This window comes from Stigmatopora argus, chromosome 7 (assembly GCF_051989625.1).
Source record: "Stigmatopora argus isolate UIUO_Sarg chromosome 7, RoL_Sarg_1.0, whole genome shotgun sequence".
Taxonomy (NCBI): Eukaryota; Metazoa; Chordata; class Actinopteri; order Syngnathiformes; family Syngnathidae; genus Stigmatopora; species Stigmatopora argus.
This window is the reverse complement of record NC_135393.1, coordinates 2,171,478-2,191,694: the sequence shown is the minus strand read 5'-3', so window position 1 is coordinate 2,191,694 and position 20,217 is coordinate 2,171,478. Positions and strand designations below refer to the sequence as shown.

At 40.1% G+C, this 20,217-nt stretch overlaps 1 protein-coding gene and 1 long non-coding RNA gene across 2 annotated transcripts; one reads left to right on the top strand and one right to left on the bottom strand.

Moving 5' to 3' along the window:
* The first annotated feature begins 1,647 nt into the window (after positions 1-1,647).
* On the top strand, positions 1,648-13,773 carry dusp5 (dual specificity phosphatase 5). The gene is made up of 4 exons (XM_077605774.1): positions 1,648-2,158; positions 2,797-2,930; positions 4,395-4,614; positions 12,961-13,773. Exons 1-4 carry the CDS (start codon positions 1,795-1,797, stop codon positions 13,398-13,400), a joined length of 1,158 nt encoding a protein of 385 aa, XP_077461900.1. The 5' UTR covers positions 1,648-1,794; the 3' UTR covers positions 13,401-13,773.
* LOC144077787 (uncharacterized) lies at positions 8,679-13,660 on the bottom strand. The gene is made up of 3 exons (XR_013301093.1): positions 12,630-13,660; positions 9,866-9,950; positions 8,679-9,746 (listed from the first exon to the last, which is right to left on the bottom strand). It is a non-coding gene; the product is annotated as an uncharacterized LOC144077787 (long non-coding RNA).
* Positions 13,774-20,217: the final 6,444 nt, after the last annotated feature.

The window sequence follows — 20,217 nt, the reverse complement described above, 5'->3', positions numbered from 1 at the left end:
ATATCTGAATCATATTATATTTTGTCCATCCAATACTTATTATTCCAAATGGTCTGTTAGCTTCCTTTCATTGCTTTTCCCCCTGGTTGCACTGCTTCCAGATGTGTGTTTTCATATTGAAGCATTTAACCAATCACATTTCAGCCATTATTTGTTGCCAGGATCAGAAATCTTCCTCAAAGCCTTCACAATCAATTCTGCGGGCTCTGCTGCATTAAAGAAGACTGTTGCTTTTAACCAATCAGATTTCGAGTTGGCAACCCCACAATGATTTTTCATAGGCGTTAGCATTTTGCTGGCTGGGATACGTCATTGCTTTCACCAACTATGATTGGCTAGTAGGCGGGCCAAAGCCATAGTGAGGCAGCTAGAGATCGCAAACTCTACCCACAATGGCCGACAGAGGCAAAAACAAATGGATTTGGTTGCAGATTTGCTCACAAAGCCATTTTCCAGACTGACTTTTCCAGAAAAAAAATGACATCATTAAGAAAGGGCGGTCAACTCCGAAGCTAGCAAGCCTGTTACAGCCGGGAAAAGGGTGTTTGCACCACTTTCAGTGTGCTCACTTAGCTGCACAAGCAAATATATTGTTGTGTCTATTTAAAGCCATTTTCAAGACGGACTATGCCGGAAATATGACAGGACAGGCTCGACATTCATCATTAGCTTCGATGGCGATAGAAAAGAAGGAAGAAAGAAAGGAGGATGGATATTGTTTACAGTTAAAAATGATTTTTGGTGAGTATAATATGGCTATATTCCTAAATAATATTTCAATTGTGGGCCCGGTTCTGATATCTGAAAAGCTCCAGTGTTTGTATTTAAGCTCCAGTGTTTGTATTTAATCACTAAATGCTGCCAGGAAGTGGATTTTACCCCATTTTACGCAAGTAAAATTTTTGCCGTTTCGCCATTGACGTCCATCACTTTCTTTTCCCGGGAAAAATCACCCCCCTGGCCTGGTTGTAATGTCTCAAAAGCTCCAGTATTTGTATTCAATCAATAAATGCTGCTAGGAAGTGGATTTTACCTCATTTTAGTGCATTTTTTTGCCGTTTCACTTATGGATGTATATGGACGTATCAACGTTCATCACTGTCTTTTTACTGGGGAAATGATACTCTGGGCCCAGTTCTGATGTCTAAAAAGCTCCAGTATTTGTATTTAATCAATAAATGCTGTTTTCGGCTGGATTTTACCCCATTTTCGGGCAATGTTTGCCCGTACGCCTTTGACGTTCATCGCTGTCTTTTCCCGGGAAAATCATCCCCCTGGCCTGGTTTTAATGTCTGAAAAGCTCCAGTATTTGTATTTAATCATGAAATGCTGCTAGGAAGTGGATTTTACCCCATTTTTGTGCATTAATGTATTGATTATTTTTTGTGTCGTAGCTGTAGCTGCAGTATAGGTTTTATAGCCATAAAATAGTTTTTGAGGGTTGGATTGATACGTTGAAGGCGCTACCAGAAAATGCACGGACAGCCATTGCTAGAAGCGTCTTTATAAAAATATGGTAGAATAAGTGTAGAATCTATCGAGGGCGCGGTTTGGTCCTTTCGTCATAGTAGAAGGCGTGTCTTTGACTTTGGCCGCTCCTCAGTGCTGTCCATATTTGGTCAATGACGTCAGGTGCATCGCAGTCCCATTCATTAGAAAAAGACTGGGCCAGAATCTCCCTGGAGGTAATGTAGGCACTGAAGGGTGCTGCTGTGCTTGTCGTTAGTCAGGAGCTATATGTACTCTTCATTCAAGAATTCATTCGTATTTTGGGGGCAATAATAAATAACCAAAATGAAAGTGTCCAACATCGACCGCCGCCACTTGCGGAGGATTATCAGGAAGGAGCGCGGGAGCTGCCTTATTGTGGACTGTCGACCTTATTTGTCATTTCGAAACGCCAGCATCAAAGGCTCCGTCAATGTCAATCTCAACTCCGTAGTGGTCCGGAGGTCTCGGGGAAGGCCGGTGCCTCTGCAGTTCGTCATCCCAGACCAGAGAGCCCTACTGCGGCTCCGGGAAGGGAGCATTTCGGCGGTGGTGGCGCTGGATGACCGGACGTCCCACTGGCAGAAGCTGAAGAAGGACAGCGTAGCTCAAATAGTAATAAACACCCTAACGGATGTGGGTAGTGGGACCAAAATCTGCTTCTTAAAAGGTAAATTCAAAGAAAAATGAATGTAAAGATATGTAGAAACGTGGAGATTTCTAGCATTTGTGTCAGCGAAACGAGTTCAAATAATATAGTATGTTTATAAGTCATATACGTATTCGTCATCCTTTGATATGTTATGGATTTTCCAACCATTATTTCATTCCATTTATAATAATGACGTTCGTCAAAAAGAAAACGACACAATCTAGCTTTACCTCGTTTATGACCTATTTACACAATCAAACACGTATGTTTTCTGTCTCCCACGTTGAATTCCATTTGTGTTGCAAGATACTGAACTGATTATACACGTACGTCACTGAAGCCGATGAGTCATTGCCGACAAATATGAGAAACTGTGAAACGGACTTTCTGTACAAAACGGAAGAAAAAAACTAAGGTGATTTTGCAATAATTAGCTGTGTTCATGGTCATGTGTTTGAACACCTCAACCGCAGCCCGACGTCTTTACATCCTGTAAATAAAAAGGATTAGCGAAGTCCAGTAATTAATGAGGTTTTTATAATCAGTTCATAATCCCGTGCTAAAACTGTTTGATAAACTCTATTGTTTCATAAGAGGTATATTCGTGTGTTGATTACACTGAACTCAGTACATGTTCTACTACCCTCTTCTCATAGGAGGATATGAAAACTTCCATTCGCAATACCCAGAACTTTGCACAGAAGTGAAATGCATCGAGCAGAGCGGAACTGAGCGCGAGAAAAGAACCAATCATGAGAAATTTGGTCATTGTAAACCAGACTATGACCAGGTAAGGGAACTCTAAATCTTTTGAATTGACAGTGAATGATCATTTTTTCAGTACTATTGATGGTGCTGGACGTTCGGTAGATTATATCTAAATTTGTCAAAATGGCATCCATTAATGGCAATGAATGAGTGCCCCAAGATACGAGAAATTTGAGATACGAGGAAAATTTCGAGCAAATATTTGCCTTGAGATACGAGCATGCGAGACAGCCAGGTGGCCGAGTATGTGAGAGGCTGCTAATGATAACAACGCACTCTCTCCGTATCCCTCGCGTAAAGATATCTATGAGCACTGGGCGTACAGGTTGCATTTTTTTACGTGTTTTTTTGCGTTAATCAGTGCGGAATTAAGGGAAAAACAATGGGTCCAAAGCAAGCTGGTGCAATGATGAGTAGTGAGAAGAAAAGTCTATAATGACAATCGATAGTAAGCACAAAATAATTGAAAAAACATGAGAGTGGTGTCCACGTGACTGATTTGGCTCCACAATACGAGAGGAGTACTTCGACAATATGTACCATCCTTAAGCAGAAGGATGCTATAGAGGAAACCAAGCCTTCTAAAGGACTTACCATAAATTCCAAGTTGCACAGTGGCATTCATAATGAGAGCTAGCCTTCTTTTAATATGGATGAAAAATAAACAGGTAGCGGGAAATAGCGTGACTGATAATATGCGAAAAAGCCAGCAGAATCAGCGAGGACATGAAAGCAAAACAAGCATCTGAAAAAAGGGCCTCTACGACACCAGCTGAACCCTTCAAAGTGAGTCGTGGCTTGTTTGATAATTTAAAAAAACAAACTGGGATCCACTCGGTTCTGAGGCATGGAGAAACAGGAAGTTCCGCCTTGAAAGCCGTGGTGGAATACATACATTAACATCTTTGCCTCGGTTATTGCACAAGAAGGTTTAAATTTAGTGTAATGTAAGATTAAAACTTATTTTTAAGTGTGTGTGTATACAGTAATCCCTCGATTATCGCATCTTCACTTATTGCAAATTCACTACTTCCCAATTTTTCACGCTATTAATTATTATTATTATTATTTTTAAGTTCATAAAAATGTGAAAATCCATGCTGAAACTCGTAATTGGAAGCCACTGTTGATACTAGGACTGATCACTGAAGGTAAAAAAAAGTTATAATATTTTTTTTACCTAGGTCTGCAATGTCTTCTGTGTCTACTGTAACCAAGGAAATTTCCCGAATACGGGATGAAATAAAATTCGAATCGAATTGAATCGAATCGACTCGAGTCTTATAATAATAAATTTAAAGTTTATGTTATGTTACGAGCACGTCCAAGTCTCTCCTGTCCTTTCTCTCTCTCCCTCTCTCTCTTTAATAATTATGCGTTCCTTCAAATTGACAGGATTTTAATTATTTGTCACACTTTCAGTTTTATTAAGGTGTTTTATCCTTACTCACATCTTGTTCCCCACCTACCCATCTCTCACTTTCAGGGTAAACCTGTGGAGATCCTGCCTTTCCTCTATCTCGGCAGTGCCTACCACGCCACCAGGCAGGACTATCTCACTGACCTTCACATCACTGCCTTGCTCAACGTGTCACGTAGGGACATGCAGCCTGCTAAGGACCATTATAACTACAAGTGGATCCCAGTGGAAGACAGCCAAATGGCGGACATCAGCTCCCACTTTCAAGAGGCAATAGAATTTATCAGTGAGTTAAACGTTTTAAGTCACATTTAACACAATCTGGAGCTCTTCTGCCTGAAGCTTTAGTTCTCAATGATAGATTTACATGTTTATTTTTTCTCAACTCACTGCTCAAATAGTGCGCTAAGCCAGACTATTTGGCAAGAAAGACATATACATCGTCCCAAGGATAGATCTTCACCCAGAATAACACCACCTTCCGCGTCTATATATTTATAGTTGCAGATTGCATGCAAAAAGTCTGTTTAAATTAGACTCTGCATAGGTGTTTATTTTTAAAAGGTATCATCGCCGGCCTCAAATAAACCCTCAGCGTGTGTTTGTCTACCACCATTCACAAGAGAGGGCTGGCTATAAGTAACCCAGTTAACCCAGATAATCCGTTTACCTTCATTGCCTGGCCTCAAGCTTCCACAAACATATACAACCAGTCACTTTCTTTCAGGGTTTGATGAGAAGTTTACCCCCTCCAGCGTTGTAGTTTGAAAAAGCAATTTTCATGTACTAATCGCCAACAAGGCCTAATCTCTGGTGGGTGTAGCCATCAGTCAATGTGACAAGCGGCAGGGCAGGAATGAGCAGGCAGGGGAGGTTGAATGGGTATGGGGGACCTTGTCTATTGAGGCCTGTGGAGCACAGTGTGCATAGGAGCGCGATGGCACATAATAACACCAGCAAATGTTTGAGGTTATTTATAGACAAAGCACAAAGTAGCCATTGTCCAGCATTGGTTAGTTTTTTTTATTACGATTGTGTATTGTTTGAGGGTGTAGCCTAGATTTAGACCTCATTAAATAAGACTGCCAATTACTTGAGGAGCACCCCATTGTGGCATAAATGAATCTACCATGCGTTACATGAAGAAAGAAGAAGCGAACAGCCACAATATCTTTTTCCAAGGACACTAAGGGAGTGGTAACCACCAATAAAAATCATGAACCAGCATTATGAGGAATTTACGCCCTTGTCTATACAAGTCATGCTGGCATGACGAGAGGACTTCAACACACTGCCCGGCGCCTCCTGAAGATTTCATCGATGATCCAATGCCTCTTGAATCTGACAAAGAGGAGTTGGACTAAAGCTCCTAATAACTTTTTTTTTTAAATCAAGCCGAGAGATACTATTTTGAACGTGAGTACAGTACTTAAAGTATTATTATTTTTTAATTTATACATTAAATTTAGATATTAACACATTACAGTCTTTTGTATAGGCGTGAAAACATGTACAGTCATACCTTGAGATACAAACTTAATGCGTTAATCTGGGACTGAGCTCGTATGTCGATTTACTCGTATCTCCAATCAATGTTTCCGATAGAAATGAACTAAATACAAATTAATCCGTTCCTACCCTCTGAAAAAAACACAAAAAACAGGATATTATAATGGAAAAACCTATTTTGTAATTCACCATCTACTAACAGAGTAACAAATGACTAGTGGTTATGATGTTTAATAATAAAATGATACAATACCATCGTAGTGTATCATTTTATTATCAAACATCATAACCACTAGTCATTTTAATAATAAAATGATACAATAACATCGTATTGTATCATTTTATTATTAAACATCATAACCACTAGTCATTTGTTACTCTGTTAGTAGATGGTGAATTACAAAATAGTTATTCGGATGCGCTTGTTACATAACAAAAACTTTAAATTTAACTTAAATGAAGTTAGATTCCTTTAAACACACTTTAAAAAAGTTTTAATCTTATGTTACACAAAATTTAAACCTTCTTGTGCAATAACCAAGGCAAAGAGGTTAATGTATTCCACCGCGGCTTTCGTGGCGAACTTCCTGCTTCTCCATACATATTGGCGATGGCGAACCAGCTCAGTCATACACGTACACTACTCATGTTTTTCTATTATTTCATGCTTAATATCGATTGCCATCATATACCTTTTCTTCGCACTATCCTTCATTACACCGGCTTGCTTAGGATCCATTGTGTTTACCTTAATTCTGCACTGTCTAACGCAAAAAAAAAACACGGAAAAATGGAACGCTGCCGCCCAGTACTCGTAGAGATCTTTGCACGAGGGAGATGCGGCGAGAAAGACAGTGCACTGAAATCATAAGCAGCCACTCGCAGCTGTCACGAATGCTCGGATCTCAAAATGTGTCTCGTTTCTCAAGGTAAACATTAGCTCGGAATTTTACTCATATCTCAAATTCCTCGTATGTCGGGGCACTCGTATGTCAAGGTATGAGAGTATGCATGCAGAATGGTCTAAATTTTAAAAAAATGATTTAAGAGGGGGCTAGAGGTAGTGTCAACGCCACAGTGCCGATGTGATCAAAATAAAAAATCAAAAGTATTTTATTGTCATCATACACAGCTGTGTATAACGAAATTGGTGGTGCTACTCCACAAAGTGAGTTTTCCCAGTAAAAACAAAAATAAGTAATACAAAAATATAAAAAAGTCACGTCCGGGCAAGGTAAATTCTAAATTATTGCACAATCTAAGATATTGCACATTGTTATTGCACACCCCGAAGTTATTGCACGGAAGGGATTGTGTGTCATGCTAATGCAAGTTCAGAGTCCTGATGGCTGTGGGAAAAAAACTCCCTAAGTCTATTTGTCCGTGCTTTGTGAGACCTGTAGCGTCTGCCAGAGGGCAGCAGCTGGAAGAGGTTGTGACCAGGGTGGTATGGGTCCCTAATAATGCTCTGTTGAGGTAGCAAGGGCTGGCAATGTCATCCAGTGAGGGCAGAGAACAGCCGATGATCTTCTGGGCGGTGTTGATCGCTCTCTGCATGGCTTTTCTGTCTGCTGCCGTGCTCCCAGCATACCACACGGTAATGCAGTATGTCAGGATGCACTCCACAGTGGCTCTATAGAAGGTTACCAGAAGCTTAGTGTCCAAGTCGCTCCTCCTGAGTACGCTCAGGAAATGGAGTCGTTTCTGGGCCTTCACCACTGCCGTGGTGTTGGTAGACCAGGAGAGCTTGTCCGTGATGTGGACCCCCAGGAATTTGAAGGACTGGACCCTGTCTACGCTTACTCCATTTATGAGGAGTGGGGCCAGATCTGTGCTGCATTTGCGAAAGTCCAGGATTATTTCTGTAGTTTTTGTGGTGTTTAGTGTGAGATTGTTCACCAAACACCACAAAGACAGTTTGTTGACCTCATCTCTGTAGGCAGACTCATCCCCCCTGATATGAGTCCGACCACAGTGGTGTCATCAGCAAATTTGATGATGGAGTTAGACTGGTGGGTCGGTGTACAGTCGTATGTGTACAGGGAGTACAGAAGGGGACTCAGTGCACAGCCTTCAGGGGAGCCAGTGCTCAGTGTAATGGAGGAAGAGAGGTGGGGACCAAGTCTAACAGCTTGTGGACGGTTGGTTAAGAAGTTCTTAATCCAGCAGTAGATGGAAGAGGATAGTCCAAGGTGGGAGAGTTTGTCAGCCAGAATGTCCGGTATTATAGTGTTGAAGGCTGAGCTATAGTCAATGAAAAGCATCCTAACGTAGTTCCCATGGTGGCTCAGTGCTGTATGTAGAGCTACGGCGATGGCGTCCTCAGTGGACCTGTTTGCTCAATTAGCAATGCTCTTATTTGTGTTATTGGGACTCAGTACTTTCACCAGGGGTTTCCATATTTGACCTCGGAGAGCCATATGCAACCATCCCGAGCCATAGGTTCCCTACCCCTGCTCTGGACTGGTCGCTAGTAAGCCTTAGGGCACACAGAGAGACAGACTACCATTTGCACTCAGAATCATACCGTTACCAGCCAGAATCGAGCCCGCGCCTGTCCGCACCGAAGTCAGGCGAGTGAAGCCCTGCACTAGTAGTGTCTAACCTTTTTTGTTCACAGAGCTACTTTTCAAGTCGCCAAACTCCCGCCGCATTCTAGTGTCAACATCGCAAACCCCCACAGATTGTTTTTTCAGCCTGCAATAATTACCCTCAGAACATTGTTTGTTGTTGTCACACAGCCGTTAGACATCACATCACAAAACCCCCTCTCATAAAACACACATGCGATGAGCAATAGACATACCTGGCCTTAATATCAACCAAACAGATAAATAAACCTGAGACAAAACAGGTACCGTATTTATTCGAGTATAACGGGCAAAATTTTGTACATAAAACTGAAGCAAACTTAGAGTGCATATACATGAGGTCTTTGCTTTTATGACCAAATCGCAAGATTTTTTACAATTTTCTTACCAGAAGTTTAAGATGTTGTGGCGGTAAAATTGCTTCTAATGTCGATAATCTCAATTTTTTCCTATGGTTCATATTACTGCAATAGTTGCGCAGAAAGTCATTCTGAAAGATATGAATTAAAAAAAAAGAACGCAAGACGAGGGAGACAAGCACGGTACCCAGATATGTAGAAGGAACTTTTGCACAGCAACGCGCTCGTAACATAAACACATTTAAATGAACTTGTATTACAATGCAGACAAACTCAAAAATAAGTTTAATCTAACCTTGCACTGAACTTAATTCTAATTTTGTTTTAAATTTGTATACCTTTCTTCTCCCCGGTTGGCTCTATTTGCCCCGCCTCCACCCTGACTTTCCGATGCAACCTATCGAGGGTTGTTTGCTTTCGTCTTCCCTTCAAAATATTCCCAAAATGATGCACACAAATGTCCTCACAATAGGATAACGCACGACCACTTGCCAACGAGAAGTAGTATACACTCCGCTCGTATTATTGAGCAAGCTCCTCCACCATTCTGCGCTGACTAACGGGAAAAAAACACTGAAAAAAATGCAACACTCAACCCAGTGCTCGTAGAGACATTACACGAGGGAGTTGCGACCAGAAAGACATGATGTTCACATGAGCAGCCTCTCGCGTCCGCTGTATGCTCGTATATCAAAATTTGTCTCGTATCTCAAGATAAATATTTGCTCAAAATATTACTCGTATGTCGAGGTATTACTGTATAATGAGATTTAAAGCTTTCACCACATAGTGCACAAATAACAACAGAAGGACAAATAAATCATAAATAAATAGGAAATGAATAAATAAGTAGTCCAAGTGAGGTCAGCAGACTGAAGCGGGCTTGTTCTGGCTGAAGTCCATGATGAGTTCCATGGTTTTTGTCGATGTTCAGCGCCAAGTCGCACCACTTGCTGAGTCTATGAACGCAACAACAAACAAGCAGACACATAGAAAATCAATATATAGTAGAGATAAATAATCAGTAAATAATCATTAAATAAGAAATAAATAAATAGTCCAAGTGAGGTCAGCAGACCGGAGCGGGCTTGATCCGTCTGAAGTCCAGGATGAGTTCCAGGTTTCTGGAGACATTCAGCGCCTAGTTGCACCACTCGCTGAGTCTATGGACGCAACAACAAATAAGCAAACACATAGAAAATCAATATATAGTAATGATAAATAAATAATCACTAAATAGTAATGATTAATAAATAATCCTGAAATAGTAATAGATAAATAAGTGGTCAACATAAGAAGTATAAGTAGTAGTAATAAGTCTTGATTAGGTCCTAGGTCAGGGATTGGCAAACCTCGAGAACCGCTGTGGGTGCAGGTTTTTATTCCAACTGATATAGCACAGATAGTTTAACTAATAAGATTTCTGCAGATTACAAGAAGCGGCTGACTGCAATCCACTGATTGCACTTGTAGGACACCAGATTGGTGAAAAGGTGCCCTCTCAATGGGTTGGAAAACCCGCACCCACTGCGGCCCTTTGGAATAGTTTGCCCACCCCTGTCCTAGCTGACGAACCCCGAGTTGAGTATGGTGATAGCTCCTGGGAAGAAACTGTCCTTGAGTCTGTTTGTCTTGGCAGTTATAGCTCTGTAGCGCCTTCCAGAGGGCAGCAGGTTGAAGTGGTGGAAGCCAGGATGTGTATTGTCTTTTATAATGCTCTCTGCCCTTCTAAGGCACCGGGATTCGTAGATGCTGGACAAGGTGGGTAGGGGGCAGTTTATGATCTTTTGAGCTGTGTTGATCACCCTCTGCAGTCTTTTTTGTTCGGCTTCTGTGCAGCTTGAGTGCCACATTGATACAGCATAGGTCAGCATGCTCTCAATGGCAAACCGATAGAATGTCATCCACAAGTTGGTGTTCAGTTGGTCCTTCCTGAGTACTCTTAGGAAATGTAGCCTCAGCTGTGTCTTCTTGATGAGTGCTGTGGTGTTTGCCGCCCAAGTGAGATCAGCACTGGACTCCTAGGAATTTGAAAAACTCTACTTGCTCCACTCATTTGCCATTAATATACAGGGGCGACGGAGCAGCCTTGTTCTGTCGGAAGTTCAGGATGAGTTCTCTGGTTTTGGAGACATTCAGCGCCAAGTTGTTGAGAGCGGACCACTTGCTGAGTCTAAGGACCTCATCTCAGTAGGCCGTCTCATTCTCTTCTTTGACCATCCCCACCACCGTTGTATCATCCGCAAATTTCACAATAATGTTCTCAGGGTGCGTGGGTCTGCAGTCGTGTGTGTATAGTGAGTAGAGTAGTGGACTCAGTAAACAGCCTTGGGGTGAGCCGTTACTGAGTGTTCGGGCAGATGAGAGGTGGCGACCCAGCTTCACGTGCTGGGGTCGATTTATCAGAAAGTCCTCAATCCAGGAGCATGTGGAAGGTGGGAGCCCCAGGTTGGCCAACTTGGGGATAAGAATAGCCGGTCTTATGATGTTAAAGCCTGAGCTGTAGTCGATGGAGAGCATCCTGACATCTCATCTCTCATCTCATCTCATTTTCTTCCGCTTCATCCAAAGTCGGGTTGCGGGGGCTTCAGCAGGGAATCCCAGACTTCCCTCTCCCCAGCCACTTCATCCAGCTCTTCCGGGAGTATCTATCCCAAGGCATACCCGGGCCAGCTGGGAGACCCGTGGCCTCCTCCCGGTGGGACATGCCCTTAACACCTCCCAACAGGTGGAGGTGACCTGGATTTGAACCCAGGACCTCAGAGCTGTGAGGCCAATGCGCTAACCACTCTCGCCACCGGGCTCTATCTCATATAATAACAATAAAAGCATTCAATCCAATACTGTCTCACGACAACCACTATCCATGTTTCAAGATTCTCTCTTACATACCTGTTCACCTTGACTAAATGCTCCCCTTATTAATGATTGCAATTCCCCTTATAAAGCGTACAAATGCAACGTAGCACATATTTTTACACACACACACAGGGCACAGGTAAAAGTCTAAAATGTAGTACAAAGTGGACGGCTTTCGGCCCTGGTAGAACAGGCTCTCGCCGCCATCTGGCGTACAAACACAAGTATTATGTCTCCCATAATAATGGCCGCGGAGGGAACTATTTCAGCAGGGCACATTTTCACATGCTTTATTTAGTTGAAGACATTAATAAATCATGTCCTTATAATTTTCTCAGATTTTTGTCTGTTTCCTCACATCTTTCATACAAAATTGGGACACTTTGACCAATTTTAAAAGGGTTTAAAGAGGACTGTGGAATGAATTAGATAATTTACATATAAAGTACACACCTGTACTTACGAAATTTTCAAGTTAGAAAAAAGTTCTGGAACCAATTAACTTCGTAAGTAGAGGTACGACTGCATATAGATTATATTTAGATAATAATACATTACCGCCAGATCGCCGGCCTACGTCGCCAATGATAGCAGCCTTGTCTGGTCTACAATATCCGCAAAATTTGAGGGATTACTGTACTTTCTATGATAATAACAGAGTTGCCTTACTGCTGTTATCCCCGAAGCTGTGGGGCACTATGGGATACACGCAAGTAGTCAATTCTGGCAAATATTTTTTTTGCTTATTATGCACTTATTGTCTATTCCCAAGTAGAAAACAGGGGAAGGAAAACTATTAAATCAGTTAGAATATATTCTTCACTGTTTAACAGTAGACAGCAATGCATGGACATGCAATTGTTGGGGAGGACAAAAGTTCCATTCAGCTGTGTTGTAGGGGCTACAAAATAGTGTACAAATGACATTGATTTTAAGTTTATAAAAACACACGAAACCACCTGATGGAGTAGTGGTTCACTCGCCTGACTTTGGCCAGGACAGGCGCGGGCTCGATTCTCGCTGCGTGGATGATTTTGGGTGCGAACGGTCGTCTGTCTCTCTGTGTGCCCTATGGCTGACTGGCGACCAGTCTCGGGTGTAGGCATCCCCCGGAACCCTTAGAAAGATGTACGGTACAGAAGATGAATGAATGATAAAAAATATACAAAAAAATGAGGCTCCTGCAAAAGTTCTCTGTAAGTGATGCTTCTGTAGCTGCAGTATATAATTAATGAGTGCGAGTAAATAGCAGGGTGGTACTTCAAATTTATTACTCTTCATATGACTGATTTGTCCATTTTGTTCTGTGTCCAGATCACATAAAGCAATCTGGGGGAAAGGTCCTCGTCCACTGTGAAGCGGGCATTTCTCGTTCCCCCACCATATGCATGGCATACATCATGAGAACCCAGCAGCTTAAAATGGATGCAGCATTCGACATCATCAAGGAGCGCCGGGCCGTTATCTCACCCAACCTTAGTTTCATGGGACAGCTGCTGCAGTTCGAGTTGGAGGTCCTGTCGACAGCACCTGCTCATGCCGCCACACCTGAACCCACCACTCCTCGTGTCACGGAGTCTGCATTCTTTTTTGACAATGACATCACCACCTCCTTCAACACCAAAAACTTTGAGCCATCTGTATTTACCCTCCCTACCTCTTGCCTGAAGTCTCCAGTTCATCAGTTAAAGCTGAGCCCAATAACTGCACTGCCTCAAAGAAAAAGAATGGTGACTGCTGGTAGTCTTACTTGAAGAAGAATCTCGTGTAAAATGCCTGGTGGTGAAACCAGCAGACCAGACTGGAGATCTAAAAAGTCTCAATAGGGAGTATAGTATACATTTTATAGATGATGTTGCAGTGACAACAACAACACATTAATTAACTTCCAAGATACATGCCTTAGTTGAACATGATGATTTTTATTGATTGATTCATTTTCTGTACCGTTTATCACCTCAGGGGTCGTTGGGGTTGCTGGAGCCTATCCCAGCTGTTCATTCAAAATGCATTGAATTAAATCTAATTTATTGTTTAATTTACTGCAATCTTTGTGAATTATTTTCCTTCAAAAATGTTGATGTCAATGTGTCTTATATAAATAAAAGTTGGAAAATAATGTCATAAGGGTGTCATTAAATAAATGTCGGTGGTGGCAAAAACGTTTTATATATATATATGTGTGTGTGTGCGTACGTATGTATATATGTATGTATGTCTATATATACATATATATATATATATATATATATATATATATATATATATATATATATATAAAAATATATATATGTATGTGTATATATATGTATGTATAATGTTTTTTCACATTAATTGAAATATTGTGTTTTGCAAACTATTTAAAGCTCTTTGTTGGGACGTGTGCGTGTGTATGGACAGCATGATATATACAGTTGTGGTCAAAAGTTTACATACACTTGTGAAGAACATGATGTCATGGCTCTTAAGTTTCCAGTTATTTCTACAACTCTGATATTTCTCTGATAGAGTGATTGGAACAGATACATCTTTGTCACGAAAAACATTGATGAAGTTTGGTTCTTTTATGACTTTATTATGGGTTAACAGAAAAGGTGATCAAATCTGCTGGGTCGAAAATATACACACAGCAACACGAATTAGCAATTTTGGTGACTTAGAAAGTTGTGTGAAAATGAGCTTCATATCATGGCCTCTTAACTTCTTGTGAGTGATTATGATTGACTACAGCTGGTGACTTCTCTGAGTCCATTTAAATAGGGCTCATTGGATGCAAACGCCCACAAACGCTACAATTGGAAAGTCCCAAGAGCAACAGTGCAAACAATTGTTTGTAAGTATAAAGTGCATGGCACTGTTTTGTCACTGCCACAATCAGGAAGAAAACACAAGCTATCACCTGCTGCTGAGAGAAAATTGGTCAGGAGGGTGAAGATTCAACCGAGAATCACCAAAAAACAGATCTGAACAGAAAAAAGTGATCAAATCTGCTGGGTCAAAAATATACATACACCAGCGCTAATATTTGGTAACATGTCCCTTGGCCATTTTCACTTCAATTAGGCGCTTTTGCTAGCCATCCACAAGCTTCTAGCAAGCTTCTGGTTGAATCTTTGACCACTCCTCTTGACAGAATTGGTGCAGTTCAGTTAAATTTGATGGCTTTCTGACATGGACTTGTTTCTTCAGCATTGTCCACAAGTTCTCAATGGGGTTTAACTCAGGACTTTGGGAAGGCCATTTGAAAACCTTAATTCTAGCCTGATTTAGCCATTCAATTACAACTTTTGGTGTGTGTTTGGGGTCATTGTCCTGTTGGAACACCCAACTGCGCCCAAGACCCAATCTTTGGGCTGATAACTTTAGGTTATCTTGAAGAATTTGAAGGTAATCCTCCTTCATTATCCCATTTACTCTCTGTAAAGCACCAGTTCTGTTGGCAGCAAAACAGGCCCACACCATAATACTACCACCACCGTGCTTGACGGTAGGCATGTGTCCTTGGGGTTAAAGGCCTCACCTTTTCTCCTCCAAACATATTGCTGGGCATTGTGGCCAAACAGCTCCATTTTTGTTTCGTCTGACCACAGAACTTTCCTCTAGAAGGTCTTATGTTTCTCCATGTGATCAGCAACAAACTTCAGTCGAGCCTTAAGGTGCCGCTTTTGGAGCAAGGGCTTCCTTCTTGCGCGGCAGCCTCTCAGTCCATGGAGATGCAAAACACGCTTGACTGTGGACACTACACCTGTGTTCCAGCAGCTTCTAATTCATGGCAGATCTGCTTTTTGGTGATTCTCGGTTGAATCTTCACCCTCCTGACCAATTTTCTCTCAGCAGCAGGTGATAGCTTGCGTTTTCTTCCTGATCGTGGCAGTGACAAAACAGTGCCATGCACTTTATACTAACAAACAATTGTTTGCACTGTTGCTCTTGGGACCTGCAGCTGCTTTGAAATGGCTCCAAGTGACTTCCTGACTTGTTCAAGTCAAGGATTTGCTTTTTCAGATCCATGCTGAGCTCCTTTGACTTTCCCATTGTAGCGATTGTGGGCGTTTGCATCCAATGAGCCCTATTTAAATGGCCTCAGAGAAGTCACCAGCTGTAGTCACTCATAATCACTCACAAGAAGTTAAGAGGCCATGCTATGAAGCTCATTTCACTGACACAACTTTCTAAGTCACCAACAATTTTATGAATGTTTTTGTGACAAAGAAGTATCTGTTCCAATCACTATCAGAGAAAAATCAGAGTTGTAGAAATAACTGGAAACTCAAGAGAGCCGTGACATTATGTTCTTCACAAGTGTATGTAAACTTTTGACCATAACCGTGTATGCGTATATATGTATGTGTATATATGTATATACGTATGTATGTACGTATGTGTATATGTATGTATATACATATGTATATACGTATATATATACACGTATATATGTACGTATATATAGAGTGGTACCTCGACATACGATCTTAATCCGTTCCGGGACTGAGATCGTATGTCGAGCTTTTCATAACTCAAGCGAACGTTTACCATTGAAATGAATTAAAAACAAATTAATTCGTTCCAACCCTCTGAAAAAACACCAAAACAGGATATTGGATTGGAAAAAAATGTTTTATTTCTTCTAATTCGCCATCTATTAACAACGTAACACATAACTAGTGGTTTATTAGTAATAAAATGTGTTTAATATAACTAAAATTGGGCGGATTTCGCCGACAGGAGAGAGAGACGCACAGAGGGGGCTGGGGGTTTCAGGGGGACTTTCCACGACAAAGCACTCGTAACGCAACAAACAAATTTAAATTAACTTGGATTAATATATACAGACACACAAACATACGTTTAATGTGACTTTACACAAAACTGAATTCTAATTTTGTTAGTCCATCGCTGTCTTTTCCTGGGGTCACAGTCTGCAGAAGTTCCCCATCTTGTGGAAGACTTCCTGTGTGTGGTTCCAGTTTTTGTCCAACTTTACGTCTTTTTGAGTCTATCCGTTTTTGTTACCGAAACTCGTAGCTCGTTTTGTGTTTTTGCTGCTTTTCTGTCTTAATGATTTGGTGATTCTTAATGATCCCATTACTTTGATTTGCTTTGTACTTTGTGCTTTTTTGCTTTTGCTTGTTTGTATTTAATCACTAAATGCTGCTAGGAAGTGGATTTATATATATATATATATATATATATATATATATATATATATATATATATATATATAGTCCACTTCCTAGCAGCATTTAGTGATTAAATCTGGTAGCGCCTTCAACGTATCAATCCAACCCTCAAAAACTATTTTATGGCTATAAAACCTCTACTGCAGCTACAGCTGCGACACATAAAAAATAATCAATACATTAATGCACAAAAATGGGGTAAAATCCACTTCCCTAGCAGCATTTCATGATTAAATACAAATACTGGAGCTTTTCAGACATTAAAACCAGGCCAAGGGGGTGATTTTCCCGGGAAAAGACAGCGATGAACGTCAATGGCGTACGGGCAAACATTGCCCGAAAATGGAGTAAAATCCAGCCGAAAACAACATTTATTGATTAAATACAAATACTGGAGCTTTTTAGACATCCGAACCGGGCCCGGAGTATCATTTCCCCGGTAAAAAGACAGCGATGAACGTCGATACGTCCATACGTGAAATGACAAAAAATGCACTAAAATTAGGTAAAATCCACTTCCTAGCATCATTTATTGATTGAATACAAATACTGGAGCTTTTGAGACATTACAAACAGGCCAGGGGGGGTATTTTTCCCGGGCAAAGACAGCGATGGACGTCAATGACACAAGGACAAAAATTAAACTGGGGTAAAATCCACTTCCTAGCAGCATTTTGTGATTAAATACAAACACTGGAGCTTAAATACAAACACTGGAGCTTTTCAGATATCAGAACTTGGCCCACAATTGAAATATTCAGGAATATAGCCATATTATACTCACCAAAAATTCTTTTTAACTGTACACAATATCCATCCTCCTTTCTTTCTTCCTTCTTTCCTATCGCCATCAAAGCTAATGATGAAAGTCGAGCCTGTCCTGTCATATTTCCGGCATAGTCCGTTTTGAAAATGGCTTTAAATCAACACAATGATATATTTGATGGTGCAGCTAAGTAAGCACACTGAAAGTGGCGCGCACACACCATTTTCCCGGCTGTAACAGGCTTGCTAGCTTCAGAGTTGACCGCCCTTTCTTAATGATGTCCATTTTTTTCTGGAAAATAGCTTTGTGAGATAAATCTGCAACAGAATCCATTTGTTTTTGCCTCTGTCGGCCATTGTGGGTGGAGTTTGCGATCTCTGGCTGCGGCCCGCCTACTAGCCAATCATAGTTGCTGAAAGCAATGACATATCCCAGCCAGCAAAATGCTAATGCGTATGAAAAAGCATTGTGGGGTTGCCAACTCGAAATCTGATTGGTTAAAAGCAACAGTCTAGTTTTATGCAGCAGAGCCCGCAGAACTGATTGTGAAGGCTTTGAGGCAGATCTGATCTGGCAACAAATAATGGCTGAAATGTGATTGGTTAAATGCTTCAATATGAAAACACACATCTGGAAGCAGTGCAACCAGGGGGAAAAGCAATGAAAGGAAGCTAACAGACGATTTGGAATAATAAGTATTGATGGACAAAATATAATATGATTCAGATATTTCTTAGGGCAGCAGAGAAGGCCTTGAAGGCCCTGACGGCCCGCCATATGTGTGTATATATATATATATATATATATATATATATATATATATATATCTATATATATATATACATCTATATATACATCTATCTATCTATACATCTATACATCTATACATCTATCTATACATCTATACATCTATACATCTATCTATACATCTATACATCTATACATCTATCTATACATCTATACATCTATACATCTATCTATACATCTATACATCTATACATCTATCTATACATCTATACATCTATACATCTATCTATACATCTATACATCTATACATCTATCTATACATCTATACATCTATACATCTATCTATACATCTATACATCTATACATCTATCTATACATCTATACATCTATACATCTATCTATACATCTATACATCTATACATCTATCTATACATCTATACATCTATACATCTATCTATACATCTATACATCTATACATCTATCTATACATCTATACATCTATACATCTATCTATACATCTATACATCTATACATCTATCTATACATCTATACATCTATACATCTATCTATACATCTATACATCTATCTATACATCTATACATCTATACATCTATACATCTATCTATACATCTATACATCTATCTATACATCTATACATCTATCTATACATCTATACATCTATACATCTATACATCTATCTATACATCTATACATCTATACATCTATACATCTATACATCTATCTATACATCTATACATCTATACATCTATACATCTATACATCTATCTATACATCTATACATCTATACATCTATCTATACATCTATCTATACATCTATACATCTATACATCTATCTATACATCTATCTATACATCTATACATCTATACATCTATCTATACATCTATCTATACATCTATACATCTATACATCTATCTATACATCTATCTATACATCTATACATCTATCCATCTATACATACATCCATACATCTATCCATACATCCATACATCTATCCATACATCCATACATCTATCCATACATCCATACATCTATCCATACATCCATACATCTATCCATACATCCATACATCTATCCATACATCCATACATCTATCCATACATCCATACATCTATCCATACATCCATACATCTATCCATACATCCATACATCTATCCATACATCCATACATCTATCCATACATCCATACATCTATCCATACATCCATACATCTATCCATACATCCATACATCTATCCATACATCCATACATCTATCCATACATCCATACATCTATCCATACATCCATACATCTATCCATACATCCATACATCTATCCATACATCCATACATCTATCCATACATCCATACATCTATCCATACATCCATACATCTATCCATACATCCATACATCTATCCATACATCCATACATCTATCCATACATCCATACATCTATCCATACATCCATACATCTATCCATACATCCATACATCTATCCATCTATCCATACATCTATCCATCTATCCATACATCTATCCATCTATCCATACATCTATCCATCTATCCATACATCTATCCATCTATCCATACATCTATCCATCTATCCATACATCTATCCATCTATCCATACATCTATCCATCTATCCATACATCTATCCATCTATCCATCCATCTATCCATCTATCCATACATCTATCCATCTATCCATCCATCTATCCATCTATCCATCCATCTATCCATACATCCATCCATCTATCCATCTATCCATCCATCTATCCATACATCCATCCATCTATCCATCTATCCATCCATCTATCCATACATCCATCCATCTATCCATACATCCATCCATCTATCCATACATCCATCCATCTATCCAT